The sequence below is a fragment of the Balaenoptera borealis genome (genome assembly GCF_965194805.1).
Source record: "Balaenoptera borealis genome assembly, chromosome: 21".
Lineage (NCBI taxonomy): Eukaryota > Metazoa > Chordata > Mammalia > Artiodactyla > Balaenopteridae > Balaenoptera > Balaenoptera borealis.
Window position 1 is genome coordinate 15,782,112 of NC_138880.1, and position 19,223 is coordinate 15,801,334.

Here is a 19,223-nt window from a genome sequence, read left to right on the forward strand (position 1 = left end):
TCCATCCAATTGTAAAATGCTAATACTATGCTTCCATTTTCAGACCACGTTTACCTTCTTGAAAAAGCAAGGGTTCCTCCTGAAGGAATGCTATGTGCCTTCCTTTAAAAAAAAAATAGAGTTTAGTCTATTCTGACCAGATTTTCCTTTGGAGGAAAAAATTACTCCGTGAGGCTAGAACATCCCCTCTGCCGCCACTCTTCACGTCTTCTGGGGGTGGGAAGAGGGGTTTTGGCCAAAATCAGTAAGACTGCCACTTCCTGTGTGACCCTGGCCTACACAGATGGCTTTAGTTTTCTCACCTTGAACATGAAGGGATTGAACCAGGCCACAGGGTGTGGGCGAGGTTTTCTCCATCTGCTTTGTTCCCTCTGCCTTGCATTTTGTAGGTGCTCAAGATATACTGAGTGAATGAATGGATTAATCTATACAGCCGTTTCCAGGCAAATCTCTTATCCTCATTTTTAAAAATGATCCACAGAACACTAAGTGTTTTGAACAAAAGAAAATTCAATTTGCTTTCCTTTACTTTAAGTTGGAGAATCGTCAGACACCAAAGCTGAAGTTTGGAGCTGGGGGACTCTTAGCTGGGACCCTGCCCTTTGTCCCCACATTTGTTCTGGCCCAGCTGCCGTCAGGAGGCAGAGCCGGGCGCCAAGCAAGCCACACGGGCTCATTTATACGGTTCAAAACTGGACTGACCACTTCCTCCTGAAGCCCAGCTCTCATTTTGGCTATAGAGAACAGTGAAAGTACCTATTAAAACCCAGCCAGAAGAGAGGACTCTGTAATCAGGAAACCTCACAGTGCTGGGTTTGAACTTTTGGCCTGCATTTCTGCATAGGAGTTAAGCTTTTTTTTCCCCACCGTTGAAATCCTGATTTCTCTTCTCTGCTTTATAAATATAATGGCACCAAACTAGTATACTTTCCTCTCCATCATTTTAAGATCCCACCCAGTGCACCGTATGTGATGTGTAGTTTTTTCCTAGAAACACTTTCTCTTCTCTGAAGCACAGGCACTAAGGAGATGCAGAGGTGTTCTGCTCTATAGCGGGCTGCGGGCTTGATATGCAGAATTGGAAATTGGAAGGAAAACTTAGGAAATGGGATTTGTAGCTCTCTGGCCCAATTAGGACTCAAAGTCATTAAAAAAAAACTACCAATGATGTAACTATGATGTAGGCAGACTTCCCAGCAAAGTATTTTCCATTCATATCCTTTTTACACCCTTAATTGTAAGCCAAAATTTGGAAACAGGGTGATCTAACACCGGCATAGAACCGGGATATATTTGACTTCGTCTCGTGCACCCTTGGATCTGAGTCCTGAGAACATGGACTGTTGGCCAGAGTTTTTCACGATTTTTTTTAGGCACGTTTTTCTGAACCAGTGGTTTGCCTGTGAATTTTGAGACTGTTTTAGGTGTCAAGGCATATTTGTTCCCTCTTCTTTCTGGCTCTTCTAAATGCAGAGCGTGGCAGCTGCTGCAAACAGTAAGAATCTAGCCTCTGTGGGGCCCACAGCTGTGTTTGTGAGGAGGTGCCCCATGCAAGAGCCAAGAAAACAACAGAACCAGAGCGGGTCTTCTGGGGTGCTCTCTGATCCCGCAGAAGACAGCTAACTGCTTGTCTCATGCTGGAGAAATCAGTTTCATCGAGAAGGGCTACACGTAGACATCTCCCTCCAAATATTAACAGCCAAGAATATTAACAGCTGAGATGTTATATGGTCCTGGGGTGCCTGGGGGTGATCAGAGTGAATTATGGTCTTTTCGCCTGGTGCGGGTCCACATCTGGAGAATGGTCAGAAGATGGTGTACCTGTTACCCAAGTAGGCGATTTTTTTTTAATGCAAAAAATCACAATATGTGTATGTAATGCCCAGTTATACAGAGAAAGTGCACATTTCAGATGAGCCTCACTTCACCAGATGAGGTCTGTGTAATGCAGTCCTTTACAACCTCTGGGGAAGTGCATGGCTAGGAGCCTTCCTACGCAGTGCCATCCTCTGATTACTGTGTGCTTTAGGCAGTGATTGTTGGGTGAGAAACACCTAACATCTAAGAAATAAAGAAAAATGAACCAGCCCACATGCTAATCCCTGAAGCCGCGCCTCCTTCTAATACCCAGTACTCCTGCCCCGACTTAGCTAAGTGGTTATGGGATATAGATCTGATCAAAGCCACGCACTCACAGTTCCCACAAGAAAGCAAGAGAACACACACAGGGCAAAGGAGAAAATCACTTCCTTCCAACTGCCTGAACACATGCGTTATTTTCTGTGCTTAAAGCACAACCTCTTGGTTTTCTTTGGTGATCTAGGGAATAAGAAGTGTTACCGATTTTTTTTTTTTTTTTTTAAGAGTCCTGCTATCCTTAAAGATTGAAAAGTTTTCCAGCGGCAGCTTGTGGGAACTAGAGATAGAGGAACAGTGGAAGCAAGATAACCATCTGCCTAGAGGTATTTTATTTCAGGGGCAGCTTTGAGACAAAATGCACATGAGGAGTTGTTGCAAATGGAGAGAATGGCTGAAATTATAGACTATTAGTGCTGGAAGGAGCCTTCGCAGGGATGCAATCCGGTCAGTTTTTAAATGAGGAAATTCAGCCGAGTAAGACTGACAGCTTACATCAGGGTTCATCCCGCTGTGCGCCCTCAGATCAGACCAGAGGCAGAAAGGGGTGTGTTGAAAGCGTCAAGGAGAGCTGTAGGGGGAAGCCCAGGAAGGCAAACCAAATAAGGGGGTGGGAATAAGCATAAGGCTTAAGGAGGGGACTAACCATGAAACTGATTTGTCAAAAACCTCCCCGGCGGGTTGGACGTGGGACCAGGAGTCCTGACCATAGGCAGGCTGTCCCTGTCTGGACAGGGAGACTGGAGGCGCTGAGTAAAGCATTGACCGGGATTCTGACCACGCTCTGCCCCCTCCCCAACCCTTATCTTCTGTGTGGTGATAATGCATCTCTTTGCACAAACCTGGTTCCCAGCTCCTGTGTTCAACTAGCTGTGTTTACCAACTCTGTCCTCCTGGGGGCTTTGCGCTGGAGCTTGTCCTGTGCAGGAGGCCCCTGCTGTCACTTACTGATGCTGGTCAATGGGGCTGAGGCACGGACATCGGCACCTGAGGACATGGTCATCCACCTGGCTCCCTCCTGCCTGTGGAGCACCCCAAGTAAGGAGGCCCCTGTGTTGATGGGAGAGGCTTGGTGCCAGCCCATTCTGTCCCCCTTTGGCTGGAGAAAGCAGAGAGGGACTCAGGCAGAGACGGCTGTTACCCATTCAGAAGCAGCCCTGCAAAGGCCATGTGCCTCTGAGTGAAGTGACACAAAACTAACAGACAGTTTGCTTCCTTTGGGGCCTTTCTCCACTTGGCTCCGGCTTCTGTGTTTGTTGTGCGTCCTGCATCTTGGTCGTCCTGCTAAGGTGGGAGGGAGTCCAGAGAGGCACTATGTGCCCCGCCCTTAGGCCACATGCACAGTCAACTAAATGAGGGGCACACATCATAACTGCCTATTTCCTTGAATCTGACACCCATGTTTCTTTCGCATTTTAACCTTCAGGATAATAGGATGTATTTTACAATGTATGGATACAGTTAATGTTTCTTTTTTTTAATCCCCTTAAAAGCTGTTATTAAAATATTGGGTACATCTTTGAGTTAGTTCTTAGAATGAAAGAAATGAGTATTATTTTCAATTGGCCCCTTCTTGTCTCTGATGTCAGTACCTTTTCTTATATATTTTTTACCTGAACTCTTGTTTCATTGTGAACTCTCCATTTCATACATTGATATAAAGAGTGAGTCCAATCTTCGCTCTTGTCTCACCGTCTGTGACATTTCTGAAGGTCCCCATGCTCTGCGGAGGCCTGAGGCAGTGATGGAACTTTCCCCAAATCACATCAATATCCACCTGCACCTCTGGGAACTGTGGGGCCTGGGAACCACTCTCTTTCCCTTGAGATCTGTTTCTTCTTATGAAATCACATTCTCTGCCTTCTGAAATGTCTGTGGGCCTGCCCTGTCCCCCAGGCCATCAGGGCGTTTGTCAAAACTCAGAGAATTACACACTAAAAAGAAGGAATTATACTGTAGCTAAATTGTACCCTCTATAAACTGACTTTTTGAAAAAAATCCAGCCAAGCCACACATGTTCAAGTTTGTTGGTGCTGTTGCAACATTGTTTGCAAAATGTTAGAAGCAACCTAAGTGTCCATCCATGGGGGACCAGTTAAATAAATTATGGTACTTGCATATGATGATACAGTATGGGATAGCTTTTAAAAAGAATTAGATAGACCTGAACATCATCTGATGTGGAATATCTCCAAGCCATAGTGGCAAGTGAAGAAAAGGAATACTGCAATCAGTGGACACTGTTTGCTCTCCTTTGTGTAAATGCATGTGTGTGTGTGTGTGTGTGTGTGTGTGTGTGTGTGTGTGTGTGTGTGTTGTGTTTGGGTTGTTTGGCAGATCTCCAGAAGGATGCGTGGGAAATTGCCAGCCACGTTTCCTCTGAAGAGAGGGTCTGGGCGCTAAGGAACAGGGTAGGAGGGAGACTTCATTGGCATTGTATACCTTTTTTGCATTTTGAATTGTGTTCATTGTGCATATGTTGTCTCTTCTAGATAAAAACAAAATAAAATAAATTGCTTTGACGGAAAGAAAAAAAAAAGGCCCACGGGACCCTGGAACTGAGTGGCATGGGCCCCCAGTCTGATGGTTTCTGTTTCTCTTTTTCAGGTCCATCATCTGAGGCGACTCACTCGCCCACCAGCAGTGGGAAGGAGCTCTTCAGCCCTGTCCCCTTCCCTTCGGGCTCCACTGAGGATGTGTCCCCCGGTGGCCCCCTGCAGCCCCCGCCTCTCCCCCAGAAGAAGCTAGTGAGCCGGGCGGCCTCTTCCCCGGATGGCTTCTTCTGGACCCAAGGCTCCCCCAAGCCAAGAACAGCAGGTCCCAAGCTGAACCTCAGCCACTCAGAAACCAACGTCTGTGTCCATGACGAGTCCCACTTCAGCTACTCCTCAGGCCCCGGCAGCCGCCACCAGCACATCTTCTCTGCTTCCGAGCCTCTGGAGAAAACGTTCAAAGACAGTGGCCCCTGGGGCCCAGCGCCAGGGCTGGCGGGCAGCCAGAGCCTGCAGGGCAAAGGGGTGTCCTCGGCCGCGGCCTCCCAGCTCAGCGTGTCCAGCCAGGCCTCGGCGGGCAGCGCCCAGCTGCAGCTCCACAGCCTCCTGAGCAGCATCGGCAGCAAGGAGGGCACCTACACCAAGCTGGGAGGGCTCTACGCCCAGTCCCTGGTCCGCCTCGTGGCCAGGTGCGAGGACCTCTTCATGGGCAGCCAGAAAAAGGGGCTGCACTTCAGCGAGAATAACTGGTCCCTGTTCAAGCTGGCCTGTAACAAGCCCTGCTGCGACTCGGGGGATGCCATTTATTACTGTGCCACCTGCTCCGAGGACCCCGGCAGCACCTACGCTGTGAAAGTAGGTACCACCCCCTCCTCCCATTCCACAGTGCTACCAGCTGGGCACTGTGGTCCTGTCTTGGGGGGCAGCGCTATGGCTGGGGAAGTCATTTCCCCTCAGCCGGCTCCCGGAGGAGGCTAGTTTCCTAGAAATGCTCGGTGATCTCACTCTCTGCCTGGCCCAGGACGTGGTGCAATGTGATTTGTACAATGAATAGAAGGTTCATTCTGTGCTTTCAGGAACGAACCTACATGATCGAGTTGGATTAAGACAGTTGCCTCTTAATGTAACGGACGGAGAGCTCATTCATTTATTCAGCAGGTTTCTGTTGAATGCCTACTATGAGCCAGGTATTTTGTAAAGATCTGAGTATATAGAGGTGAACATATGGTTCCTGTGGAGCTTATAATCTAATTCGGGAGATAGGCAATTAAGATATAGTTCTTAAAATAGAGCCGGAAGGAGAGTTAGACCCAAGCATCATCTTGAACAATAAGGGTAATATTATTGATAGAGCAGTCAGTATACAACTAGACTCTTGGATGGGTGTGTTAACTACACGACCTCAAATCCTTACAGGGTAGGTAGGTGTTACAGGTGGGGAATCTGAGGCTCAAAATGATTAAATAATCTGCCCACAGCTGGCAGGTGGCTAAGATGGATTTGAACTCTTCTTTGTCTTGTCTCAAAGCCTATGCTACCACCCTGTCAGTTAAGAAAAATGAAGTTCAGGGAAGTTAAGTGACTAGTCCAAAGTAACACAGCTCTTTAATCGCTGGCCCTGGACCAGGGCTGTTGCTAGCACACCCCATTGCTCTTTTGGGGCACAGCTCTGAGTAAGCTGGTGGAGCTGTCTGTATCCATCTGGCCCCTCTGGTGGCCCCTTTTCTCATCTTCTTTTGGTGTCCCTTGAGTACCTGGTGGTCTGTGGTCCTTCTATAAATGCAGGCTTTTGTGAGGAGTGAGAAGGGAACCCTGAACTCTTTTCTGCCATCACCTGCCCCAAGACATTCTTTTATTTCTAATTAGAAAAAATGCAAACAGTGAACTAACATGAAATGGTCTTGGCGGGGTAGCTTCCTTCTTACCAGTAAGATTTTTTTTAATACTATGATTATTAGCCAAGGAAAATTGCAGTGAATTTTACTTTGAGATTTTTCTTTTAAAAAATTGGTGACACTACCATAAAATATAGATTGGGAACCCCTGATTTATTTGTTCAAGGGGCTCTGTATAATTACTCGCTGCCTTCTTGCAAAAAAACTAGGCAGGAAGGTAGCTATTAGGAGGATCCAGTTCATTGTCAGAAATCAAGGCCCCAAAAGACTAGATAGATTTCTTGAACTTCATTGCCTCTTTATATCTGAACTCAGCAGCTGCTCTCTTGTTGAGCTACCCTTCCTGGTCACCCCCCACAACCACAATTAAAAGAAAAAGAAACAACCCCAGCGTTTCCCTTCCTATTAGGAAGGTGCTGTATCCAGTAAAGGAAGAGTGAGTAGACCCTCCAGAGAGCTGGACGTGGTCAGCCTGGTCATCCCTGGTGGCCCAGAGCCAGGGGTCTGTATCCATGCAATGAAAGGGATGTAAATTTGAGCTCCTTGAAAGTCAAGGGGATGGAGGTGCCTTTAGGAAGTTCTTTGCTTCTGCCAACCTAGTGGACCTGAGAAAGGGATCTGTGAATAATGTCTCTGCTTCCACCCTGAACATTTCCTGTGTTCAAGTGCATGTGTTACTCTCCCCCGTCTCCTTGGGCTGGACCTGGGCGGCTCCTTCACTGTCAAGGGACAGCTGACTTTTCCATTTTGAGGAGGAAAGAGCCTGGTGGGACAGGCTTAATCCCTCTTGCCCATGGGGTAGAAAGTGATATGGCCCAGAGGCCACCTGGTGCAAGATCTGCCGCTGGATCAGAACCTCCGGGCAAAGGGGTTTGGTTTTTATATCCGTGATGGTGATGTGCACGTTGGATTCTAGGACCTCCTGTAACAATGTAGAATTAGCCAGTTCTCACAAGAACAGTGCAGAAAATTCAGCATTTCCAGAGGATGTTAAAAGGCAGCATCGTTCATTCCATTTGAAATCTAAACCATAAGGAAGCCAGCGATAGACCTTGGTCCTCTTAAGGAAGAGAGTCCCAGGGGTCTCCTCTTTGATTTTGCTGGAGCCTTGGCAGCTCAGGGACTATCTCTGTAATGTGTGAAAAGGAAATCTGGAGAAGAGCTTCCAGTATTCAGAGTCTGGGGAACAACAATATCAATTTGCAAATGTGCCTGGCCTGGGGGGGAGGGGTGGGGGGCGGGGCACGGAGCATCCTTCCACTCTGCTGTTGCACTTCATTAGTGCTGGTCCTAGATGGAATACAGTCATCTGCATCGGCTGAATCCCCAGGAGTGGGGAGCGGGGCTCCTTCCCGCACCGCCTGGCTGTGGCTGAGCTTGCTCCATCCGTGCCTGGGAAGCAGGAGCTTCGGTTGCAGGCTCGCACCTGCTCGGGCTGACGCTGGTCCCTCCGTTTGTGGGCTTGGCACCCTGTAGCGCGAGGAGGTGAAGCCAGCTCCTGTAGCCCAGCTCTACGAGTATGAGGAGGGAAAAAAAGCCTTAATTGTGTGTGCTTTCGAAGCTGTTTCATGCCTCAGTCAGCCAGAACTCCGCTAATTAGGGACCCGTGCTAAGCGGGCTGGGCCTTTTTTATTTAACAGACGTGACTTAGCCCAGATTTTCAACCACGAATCAGGCCGTGGCACCGAAGTTTAAAGTGAGACTTGGCTCAGTGAAACGTTTGAAATTTGAGCTGAACCAAAGGTCTGTGTGAAGGTCTTGAGCCAGAACTCAAGCACAGACTCCCTGAAAATGAACTTGGGGGGCGGTGAGGGGAGATGGGGTGGAAAAGAAGCCGTCCCCTCCCTCCGCCCCCTCCTCTCCCCCCACCCCTAATTAGACACTGCAGAATGATCTTGGGGGCCCCGCCCGGGGCTGCCCCTCTGGATAACTGCACTCTGTCTTTTGTTCGAGGCAGTGAGGAAGCTGCAGGTCTTGCCAGAGGGACCAGCTCACTGATTCTGAAATGCATTCAGGCCACTTTTCATTTACTCTGCTCTTTCATTCACGTCTCTGTGCGAAGTGCCTGGAGCTCCCGAGGAGAGCGTTTGCTGGCCCGGGCCTTTGACACCCTGGAGAAAGGGGATCCTTGGAAACACAGCCCAGGCCCCGGCAGCTGCGCCCTCTGGGTTTGTACAGCCAGCCAGCTCTGGATTGCCCAGCACCACCGCACGGCTACAGCCAGACCCGCAAGGGCAGTCACCATAGCAACCTCTCCCGGTGGGTGCTCGCCTGGGCATTGTGTTGAAAGCCACACCTGTGTTGTGTCCTTTAATGCTCCCAGTGACCCTGTGAAGAGGGACACTGCCCCTGAGATACAGAGGAGAAACACACTTGGAGATAAATACCATTGATCTTCAGTATTCGTGGATTCTGCATTTGTGAATTCGATGCTGAAACTTACTTGTAACCCCACATCAATACTTGGAGGGCTTTGGGGTTCATTACTGAACTGGCACACAGTGTGCGGGGGCGGAAATCCGGGTCATCCGACTTGCAAATCTTCAGCTGAGGTGGCACAAGGGGACCCTCCGCCTTCTTGTCTCAGCTCTCATACTGTACACAGATGTACTTTTTGTGTCTATTTAGTGCCTCATCATCACACTTTTGTGCTTTTCGTTGGTGATTTCACTCTTTAAAATGGCCACGCTGAGCGCTGAAGTCCTGTCTCGTGTTCCTAAGGTCAGGAAGGATGTGATGCACCTTTGAGAGGGTGTTAGATCAGCTTAGTTCAGGCATGAGTTACACTGCTGTCGGCCGTGAGTCAGTGTTAGTGCATCAGCAGTATCTATGAATAAGGCGTCTTTAAACAGAAACACACACACAATATACAACAAGGTTACGTATTGATCAGTTGGTGAACATCTTGTGACCAGAGGCTTGCAAGCACTTCACATTGTATTTGCCCAGGAGCAGTCGTTCAGCATTCATGCATTCAGTGTTTGTGGCTACTTAACAGAACATAACGACCACAAATAACAAGAATCAAGGGAAAGTTGCCAATGTTTGCAGAGTTTATATTTAAACTAAGGTCCTTTTCACTCCAAAGCCCATACTTTTCACCTCCAGAACGCTTCTTAGCTGTATAATCTAGGGCAAATAATTTAACCTCTTGAAGTCTCAGTTTCCTCCTCTGTAGTAGCATCTACCTCATGGAGTTGTTCAATGAGATTTAACGAGACACTACATGAAAAAATGCTTTGTAGGCATGGTGCAAGATTGGTAGGTATATGTTGTAGTTGAGAAGCCCTCACTGGAGGGGATGACATCAGTATCCATGGATGGCACAGCAGACGGGTCCATACACGGTGGTTGGTATTTATATGCAAGACTATTTTTTGAGGACCCCTCCCAAATTTCCTTTCGTGTAATAGTGTTCCAGAAGACTGCCATTTAAAAACTGAATACAGGGCTTCCCCGGTGGCGCAGTGGTTAAGAATCCACCTGCCAATGCAGGGGACACGGGTTCGATCCCTGGCCCGGGAAGATCCCACATGCCGCGGAGCAGCTAAGCCCGTGCACCACAACTACTGAGCCTGCGCTCTGGAGCCTGTGCTCTGCAACAAGAGAGGCCACAACAATGAGAGGCCCGCGCACCGCAACGAAGAGTAGCCCCTGCTTGCCTCAACTAGAGGGAGCCCATGCGCAGCAATGGGGACCCAACACAGCCAAAAATAAAAACCGAATACAGCTGGGTGTGTTCGGATAAGAAAGAGCCTGCAGCAGTGCCTTTTAGGCATGCATTCTGAAATCACTTTTGTTAGTGTAATAGGAGGCACTGTCTGGGATAAAATGTACTTCCCTTTTATTTCTATTCTACTTCTCTAATAGAGGGATCAATAAATTAATGTGTTCTCTCCCCCCAGCCCTCCAATTATCTTTTAAAAAGTTTTCTCAGAAGCTGAGCTCTTTTATGCCAGGTTTTATGCTGAGCTTTGTAGAGCTGCAATATAAATAAATCTCTTTGAAAAGGTACTTGCAACAGAACTTCTGAAAACATCACCTGTAAGCATTGTGGTGCCCCATGAACACTGCTGTACTCATTTGAGTGCAGCCACGCAGCACCCCAAAGGGTTATTTTGGGATTCTTTGCAGGATGATATTTTATAGATGGAGGCGAAATGCCTTTCTTCTCAGGATTACGCACTGATCCTTACCTTTCTACAAAGTACGGCTGGGGTTGCATCATCTCCTTTTGAGAGGGGCACTCACAGACCATCTACCGTCCCTTTCAGTGTAATTAGAGGGAAACTGAGGCCTGACGGGGCCATTGTGTCTGGCTCAAGACTCTTCAGTTGTGTGGTCACCAGATGAGGGTTCCTGTTGCTCAGGATCCTTAGGTGGCAGTCGCTGTCGTTAGTACAAGAAGATGTAGAAGCAGTGGGAAAGACACTGGGAACTCCCCAAAGGAGCTTGAGATCATCCATCTGTTTATTCCCACCTTTGGTTCAGAGGGTGCCTTTGGGCCCTCTGGGTTCCCTATTCTCTGGAGAGCTTTCTGTTTTCTTTCAGCTGCTCTGACTCACCCTTGGAGGAAAAGCTCGTGGCTTCCACTTAGCGGCTCCACTGAAATCAGCCCCGCAGGTTGTGCCAGCTGGTGGGCATGGCATATGTACCTGGATCTAGAAACTAGGGCAGCCTAAGAGAATTTGACCAAGTCCTAGAGGTTTAGGGCCTGCATCTGCCCCCGAGATTCCCCAAGAAGGGAACATCCCAGGTGTCGAACACATCTATTATAAGGTAGCTGCCAATTCAGGTGCGAGGGCTGGGGAGTGAGGCTGACTGCCTGTGTAAGCTCTTATCTGGCTTCCTGAGAATTTGTCCAGCCTACGTTGTGGGCATGGGGACGTCTTCCTACCAAGGGAACTCACTCTTGCTGGGTTGTATGATAATTTTAGGTTTAACTTGTTAAGAAATTGCCAAACTCTACTCCAAAGTGGTGGTACCATTTTACATTCCACCAGCCATAAATGAGAGTTCCCATTTCTCCACATCCTCATAGACACTTGCTATTATCATTTTATTATAGCCATTCTGGTGGGCCTCACCTGGTCTCTCATTGTGGTTTTGACTTGCATTTCCCTTATGACTCATGATGTTGAACATCTTTTCATGTGTTTATGGCCAATTCTATATTTCTTTGGTGAAATGCCTGTTAATATCTTTTGCCCACTTTTTGATTGGGTAATTTATCTTATTACTGCGTTGCAAGAGTTTTTGGTAAATTCTGGATAGAAATCATTTTACTGGATATGTGTCTTGCAAATATTTCCTCCCACTATTACTTGTCTTTGCATTTTCTTAGTATCTTTTGAAGCATACAAGTTTTGAATTTCGGTAAGGTCAAGTTTGTCCATTTTTTTCTCTTATGGACCATGCTTTTGGTGTGGTATCTGAGAAATCCTTGCTCAACCTAAGGTCTCAAAGATTCTGTCCTGTGTTTTCTTCAAAAGTGTGTATGTTTTGGCTCTCACATCTAAGTCTCTCCATTTTGACCTAGGTCTCTGGGATCCATTTTGAGTTAAATTGTGTGTACGGTGTGAGATATGGGTTTAAGTTCACCGTTTTGCCTGTGGATATCTAAGTGTCCCAACACCAGTTGCTGAACCGAATGATGGCTCTGGCTCTTTGACCTCACTGCCCCTTTCCCCCACAGATCTGCAAAACCCCTGAGCCCAAAGCAGCCTCATACTGCAGCCCTTCCGTGCCCGTGCACTTCAACATCCAGCAGGACTGCGGCCACTTTGTCGCCTCGGTGCCCTCCAGCATGCTCACCTCTCCCGATGCGCCCAAGGACCCCCTGTCTGCCCTGCCTTCACATCCCCCCGCCCAGGAGCAGGACTGCGTGGTGGTCATCACCCGAGAGGTACCCCACCAGACCGCCTCGGACTTCGTGCAAGACTCAGCCGCCAGCCACCAGTCTGAGCCCGAGGTTTACGAGCGGCGCGTGTGCTTCCTGCTTCTGCAGCTCTGCAATGGGCTGGAGCACCTGAAGGAGCACGGGATCATCCACCGGGACCTGTGCCTGGAGAACCTGCTGCTGGTGCACTGCGCCCCGCAGGCCTCCCCGGACCCCTCCTCCGCCACCTCCTGGGCCCCTCCCACCACCATACCCCCTGCCCCTGCCGCTACCCCCTCCTCTTGCCCCTCTGCCGCCCTCCCAGCCGGCGTCACCCCGACCCCTCCGGCTGGCCCCGCCTGTCAGGGAGGGCCCGGCGAGAAGCACTTGCCCCGACTCATCATCAGCAACTTCCTGAAGGCCAAGCAGAAGCCGGGCGGTACCACCAACCTGCAGCAGAAAAAGAGCCAGGCCCGCCTGGCCCCAGAGATCGTGTCTGCCTCCCAGTACCGCAAGTTCGACGAGTTCCAGACGGGCATCCTCATTTACGAGCTGCTCCACCAGCCCAACCCGTTCGAGGTGCGGGCCCAGCTGCGGGAGCAGGACTACCGGCAGGAGGACCTGCCCCCGCTGCCCGCGCTGTCCCTCTACTCGCCGGGCCTGCAGCGGCTCGCGCACCTGCTGCTGCAGGCCGACCCCATCAAGCGCATCCGCATCGGCGAGGCCAAGCGCGTGCTGCAGTGCCTCCTGTGGGGACCCCGGCGCGAGCTGGTGGAGCAGCCGGGCCCCTCGGAGGAGGTGCTGTGCGCCACGCTCAGCAACTGGATCGACATGAAGCGGGCCCTGATGATGATGAAGTTCGCCGAGAAGGCGGTGGACCGCCGGCGCGGGGTGGAGCTGGAGGACTGGCTCTGCTGCCAGTATCTGGCGTCGGCGGAGCCCGGAGCTCTCTTACAATCGCTGAAGCTCCTGCAGCTTCTGTGAGGCGGCCCCCGGCCCCCGCGCTGCCCCCAGCCCCGCCCTGCCTTGCCTTGGAAACATCTTTGTCTCCTGGGAAATGGTACAAATGACTGTTGTACTTGGATGTAATATATATATTATGTGTTATATATATACGTAAGATATAAATACAAAAGACTGAGGATGTCACTGCCCACCCTGGTCTGGCCTCCTCTCCTCCCCTAGTCTTGAAGTTTTCCCCTGCAATTATGTACATTTCTAGCTTATTGCAAGGTCCTGAGGACAGTGTGGCCAGCAGAGTGAAGCCTGGACTCTGGTCTCACTACCCCATTATGGGATCTCTTTATCCTCTTGTCAAGTGGCTATTTAAAAAAAAAAAAAAAACCTCCATTTTTAATTAAAATTTTCGGTTGACTCATGAGTAAAGCTCTTTTATCCTCAAGTGCCCAAGTGCGTTAATACCTTTGGTGGGTAAAATTGTTTTTAAGCCCCTGAAGCAGTGGCTTCAAGACCACTTGAACTGTCCTCTATCTTACCCTTCTCGTAAGATAGAGCAACAGGCCGCAAGGGCCCCAGGCATGCGGAGACCAGTTAATCTTCCCTGCTCTCTCCCCACCTAACAAGTCTCTTAGGAAGAATCCAGGCACAGCTCTGGTGTGATCCCAGAATTTCAGAATTGAATCCCACTGCTTGAAGCCCATTTCCAGTTTGCTAAAGCTGGTTGTCATTTGTATCAGAAGCCCGGCTCAAAGCAGAAGCCACCCCAGATGGTTCAAATGACAAGACCTTAACAGGGGACCGCTTAGAGAGTTGTGGGCAGGGTTAAGAGAAAAACAAAGGATGATGAGGCAAAAGCAAGGGCAGGAATGGGGAGGATTCACTCAACCTGTTTCCCACCTGTCATCCCTAGGCCAAGACCAGTGAGATGCCAGACAGCAAGGGGGCCTGGGTGATACAGTCTGCAGGACTGGCCTCCCTGGGCAGGGTCGAGAAGAATGGATGGAGGGCTAGGTGGAAAACAGCCCACCGTTACTGCTGTCCTAGATAAGGACAGGGCAAGAATAGAACTCCGGTGTTCCCACTTTCAGACCGCTAGGCCCCCTGCTGTTCTAAGCTCCTTTGGGTTTCCATTTTCAAAAACTCATTCAAAATACTTTAAAAATACTCAAAGAAAATTAGGAAGCAGCAGATCTTTCCTCCTCAAAACTAGACTCACAAGAAGTCACTAAATACTCATTTGAAGGGAAACAGCCCAAGACCCTTGTATTTCTACCTAAAGAGTAATCTTCCAACATGTGAACTAATTTCTCAAACCTTGTTAATAGCTATGGACAATTTTAAAACAAATGCAAAGATCTTAATGAATGTCCTAGAAATCTAGGAATGTGGCTAGCAACCAGGATGGGGAAATCTCCCAGGTCACCTTCTGCATATTAATTTCACTCCTTTTACAAGCCTTCCAGCCTGGGACTCCAGGTAAACACACCTACACTTCCAAGCATCTGAGGTGAAACCTGGGGCTTCAGGGCACATTTGTCATTCAACTGTTGCTTGAGCATTGAGGGAAGAAGTGGCTAAAACCAACTTCCAACTATGTTTGTACAAGAGAAAGAGTTTTGAACATGGAAATCATAATTCTCCATAGGACCTGTCTGTTTCAGGGGGTATTATTTTGTCAGTTGTTTCTTCCTGGGAATTTTCCAGGCAAACCCTCTGAATTCGATTTGCTGTCTTTTGCTTTCTTGTTCTTTCTCACTTCAAATAAATAAACAATGGAGAGGGAGGAAACAAATATTCTGCCAGGGGAATGCAGTGCTATTTGGAAATAAACGTCTCAAGAGGCACATTTTAAACCTCTGAATTAACTGCACCTTTTTTATATGCCACCCACTTCAGGAAAAAACAAACAAACAACTGAGATGGTAGAAAAGGTTTTAGGAACCAAAATGAACCCAAAAATAAAGGTGGAAAGAAAAGGAACTATAGCAATAAATTCTAATTGAGAAGAATGATAGCGATCAAACATAAAACTTACTTCTGAGCTGTCCACCAACTTAGAAAAGTAGAAAACAACCGGTTGCAGAATTCGTGTAATTTTAGGAAACTGTTCATCGGGAGGAACAAACATTTTCCTGGTGCTTGGTTTTGAAGGGACTTTGCCAAGGATTTCCTTGTTTGAAGGCATCGAATAATGTTCCCAATAGCACATATACAAAATAACATTTTTCTAGATAGGGCAATTTCTTCTATCCACAGTTGGTGAAATCCAGGTGTGGAGTGTTCAGGCCTCTTTTCATCGAGGTAGTTCTGCAGGGCACTGGCCACCCACTCATCCCCATGGATCCACCTCTTCTGTGAACAGTAAGTCACGTAGCTACAAATATTAGCTTTGGCAAACAGCTTCATTCACACAAAATTCAGGGGCTCGATATAACTGGTTTTTTGTTACCCCAAAATACACCTGGGATACATGGCTTTACCTCACAGAAAGTTCAAGCACCGAATGGATTAAGTCCAGAAACAAAAGTTTCTTCCACAGACTGAGGTTCAGAAATAAGCAGGGACCTTTATATGATGACAGTCTCGTAACATATGGCTATTTCATAGTTCTGTTATCTGTGAGTTCATCTCCTTTTTTTCTTGGCTTTAGACCCAACTACTGGTATTTAAATCTCCAGGGTTTTTTCCCTCCAACTCTGAGTCAAGTCGTCCCCATATCCTTTCCACATTGTAATTTGGGTTGTTAACGGCCTTTCCCTTTCTCATGCCAAGATGTGGAATCGTTCTCTTTCCTGTAGGCGTTACAAAGCAGGCATCTAAATTATTATATCCTTGCCAGAAGCAAGATAAGCACTTCAGGGATGATTTATTTATCAAAACACATGGCTCAGATCTAAAAAGACAGGGCTCTGGGGAGCTGTAGTTATCACTGTGTGACATGTCCTGGTTTTCAAAGGCTTGGGGCTGGAAAAAGCTCTTTTGTGATGCACACATGTACACAAAACAGTTATGAAGATTTTGAAGAGGGAAGACACACGTTACTTTAATGACTTCTCTGAAATGTGTTCTTTAAATATACAGCCAATAAAGGAAGCAGCCCTTTCCCACTCTGATGAATGTCTATAAATCTTTGAAGATCTAAGGATAAGCTCATTAAATCTCATTAAAATAGTAGATTTATAACATAAAATCTGCTTGGCATATTTAATAGAGGGTGAGGTAAATGGAATTGATTTATTAGAAACCAAAATTTAAACCAACTGCTGTCATTGCTAAAAATAAAAGACAAGAATAAAACATCTGGGGTAAGGTCTATGGGACAAAAGTCTTGACAAATTACTCTTTCCTTCTCTTTTCCAATGCTAATTATGTGGCTAATGACAGTCAAGGAAACCTACTCCAGGCAAGAGATGTCTTCGGAGGACCTGTGCCCTGGAAAGGAGGTCATCTTAAGGAAAGGAGTCCAAATTAACCCAAACACAATATCATTGATTGAGGGGGAACTGGGGATGGGCCAGAACTTCCATGGTCAGTTTGGAAACTTACTGGGTCCTGGGTATTCAGTCTTCTCTGATCTGCATGTTTCCTCCTGGGACTTGACTACATCCATCCCAACTTTCTGGAGTGGAGGAAGCAAAGTCAAGTTTACTTGGGGTTTTTCTGCATGCCAGCAAGCCAACTTGGTATTGGGCTATCCCAGTAGGACTTGAACATGTACACTTATCATATATTCTGAATGCTGGATTCAAATCTTTCCAGATCTTTTACCAGAAGTGATTACAGCTATTTCCTACAAAAACACTGTCCTGAACACCAGATGTGCTTAGACTACCAAAACATTTATGTATGGTATTAGGACCTAAAGGTCATTCTTCAGGCTCCTGACTTGATGCCCTATCAGGGCTAATCAGGAATGGAGACAGGTTAAGGGAACTGAGCATGGCAACTGAACTCTTCATCTAAGAGTGGAAGAGAAGGCAGGAAATGAGAAGACAAGATTCAGAGACAAACCACCTGTTTTATCACTTGCCTGGATCCAGCCCTGAGGACTTCCCACAACCCCCAAAAAGGTATTCTTATGTCTTAGTCCAGTAGGGCTGCTATAACAAAATGCCATAAAGGGTGGCTTATGACAACAGAAATTTATTTCTCATAGTTCTAGAAGCTGGTAAGTCCAAGATCAAGGTGCCAGCAGATTCAGTTCTGGTAATACCACACTCCTTAGTCCATAGACGGCCATATTTTCACTGTATCGTCACATGGCAGAAAGGGCAAGGGAGGTCTCTGGGGTCTCTTTTATAAGACCACTAATGCCATTCATGAAGGCCCCAACCTCATGACGTTATTATTACCCAAAGGCCCCACCACCTAATACCATCACACGGGGAATTGAGTTTCAATGTATGAATTTTGGGGGGAGAGGGGGGCACACAAACATTCAGTCCACAGCATCACTCTTGTCAAGACCTTCACTGGGATCATATGGACACTATTCTGTTCTCAAAGAGCTCCAGCCATGTGGAAACTATAGAACTCTAGATTGCGTAGATTTCAATTTCCAAGTTTATAGCAGTTTCCTTTAAAAGTTAGAAAGACTTGGGACTTCCCTGGTGGCGCAGTGGTTAAGAATCCGCCTGCCAATGCAGGGGACACGGGTTCCATCCCTGCTCTGGGAAGATCCCACATGCCGCAGAGCAACTAAGTCCGTGTACCACAACTACTGAGCCTGCGCTCTACTGCCCGCAAGCCACTACTACTGAGCCCACGTGCTGTATCTACTGAAGCCCGCACGCTCTAGAGCCTGTGCTCCACAACAAGAGAAGCCCGCGCACCGCAATGAAGAGTAGACCCTGCTCGCCGCAACTAGAGAAAGCCTGCGCACAGCAATGAAGACCCAACACAGCCAAAAATAATAAATAAATATAAACAAATAAATAAATTTTAAAAAATTGTGCCCTTTATTTATGTCCTTTCTTTACTGACCATTCCTATCACCATGATGATGGAAACAATTTTTGGTTTTCCTAAAGGAGTGACAGAGATTGCCTCTCCCCTACCCCTCAGTCTTATTGGCTTTATTTATTTTGAGAATGTAAAACATAACATGGCACTAAAAGCCCAAACTATTCCAAAAAAATATACTCAGAGAAGTATCACCCCCCCCCATCTCCTGTCGCCATCCCTCCATCGTTTCCACCCTGCTCCCACCCATCCTCACTGATTTCTTCTTTATCCCTCCTGTGGGCCATGAACCAAATGAGCAGAGGCAAATATATTTCTTTTGTCTCACACAAAAGTTAGTAGACTGGAGATGCAAGAGCACTTTGGTTTTCTCTCTTAGCGGTGTGTCAACAGAAGCTTTCTTAAATTGAGGAGGAAACTTGATCCCTCACTTGATTCAGAGAATTGACAGGGTTTCATCGCCTTCGACCCAGGTATTAAAAACATCATTTGCACAGCTTGAAGAGTATTCATCCACCAAAGTTTTAAAGATCCCTTAGTGCTATAGCTCCTCAGTTCTTAAGACAACCCATTTCATTGCCATGGAGAGGTATGGACTGTTTTTCCTCCCAGATAGAAATCCTGAGGTTTGCCCCAAACCGCAGTCAGCATTGAGAGCAGACCCCTGAGTTTAATGATGAATTTTATCCTTGACCCTCACTCCTCTCTGGAGTGGCACTGCTGGTTCTTGCACTTGGAACCCAGCACTTCTTTGATAAGCTCTGCATTGAGCCCGTACCGCAAACTCGACCTGCTGACCATGGCCAGGTCGCAGAGGAAAATGTTTCCACAATGATCTTCCAGAAAGAGTGTTCAAGGAGGGAAAAGATTGTGCTACTCTGCGGCTTGGCTTTTCTGTGG

General features: G+C 47.6%; 1 protein-coding gene across 4 annotated transcripts in view; it reads left to right on the forward strand.

The window, feature by feature from the left end:
* The window catches only part of PRAG1 (PEAK1 related, kinase-activating pseudokinase 1), a 50,391-nt gene extending 33,917 nt beyond the window's left edge, over window positions 1-16,474 (forward strand). For 2 of the 4 annotated variants that reach the window (XM_082374922.1, XM_082374921.1), the window contains exons 6-8: window positions 2,365-2,462; window positions 4,744-5,483; window positions 12,219-16,474. In XM_082374922.1, coding sequence (XP_082231048.1) covers window positions 2,365-2,462; window positions 4,744-5,483; window positions 12,219-13,385 — 2,005 coding nt within the window. In that variant the 3' untranslated portion in view covers window positions 13,386-16,474. The remainder of the gene's footprint in view (window positions 1-2,364; window positions 2,463-4,743; window positions 5,484-12,218) is intronic. The other 2 variants (XM_082374923.1, XM_082374924.1) reach the window with 1 other exon arrangement.
* The last annotated feature ends 2,749 nt before the right edge of the window (window positions 16,475-19,223 follow it).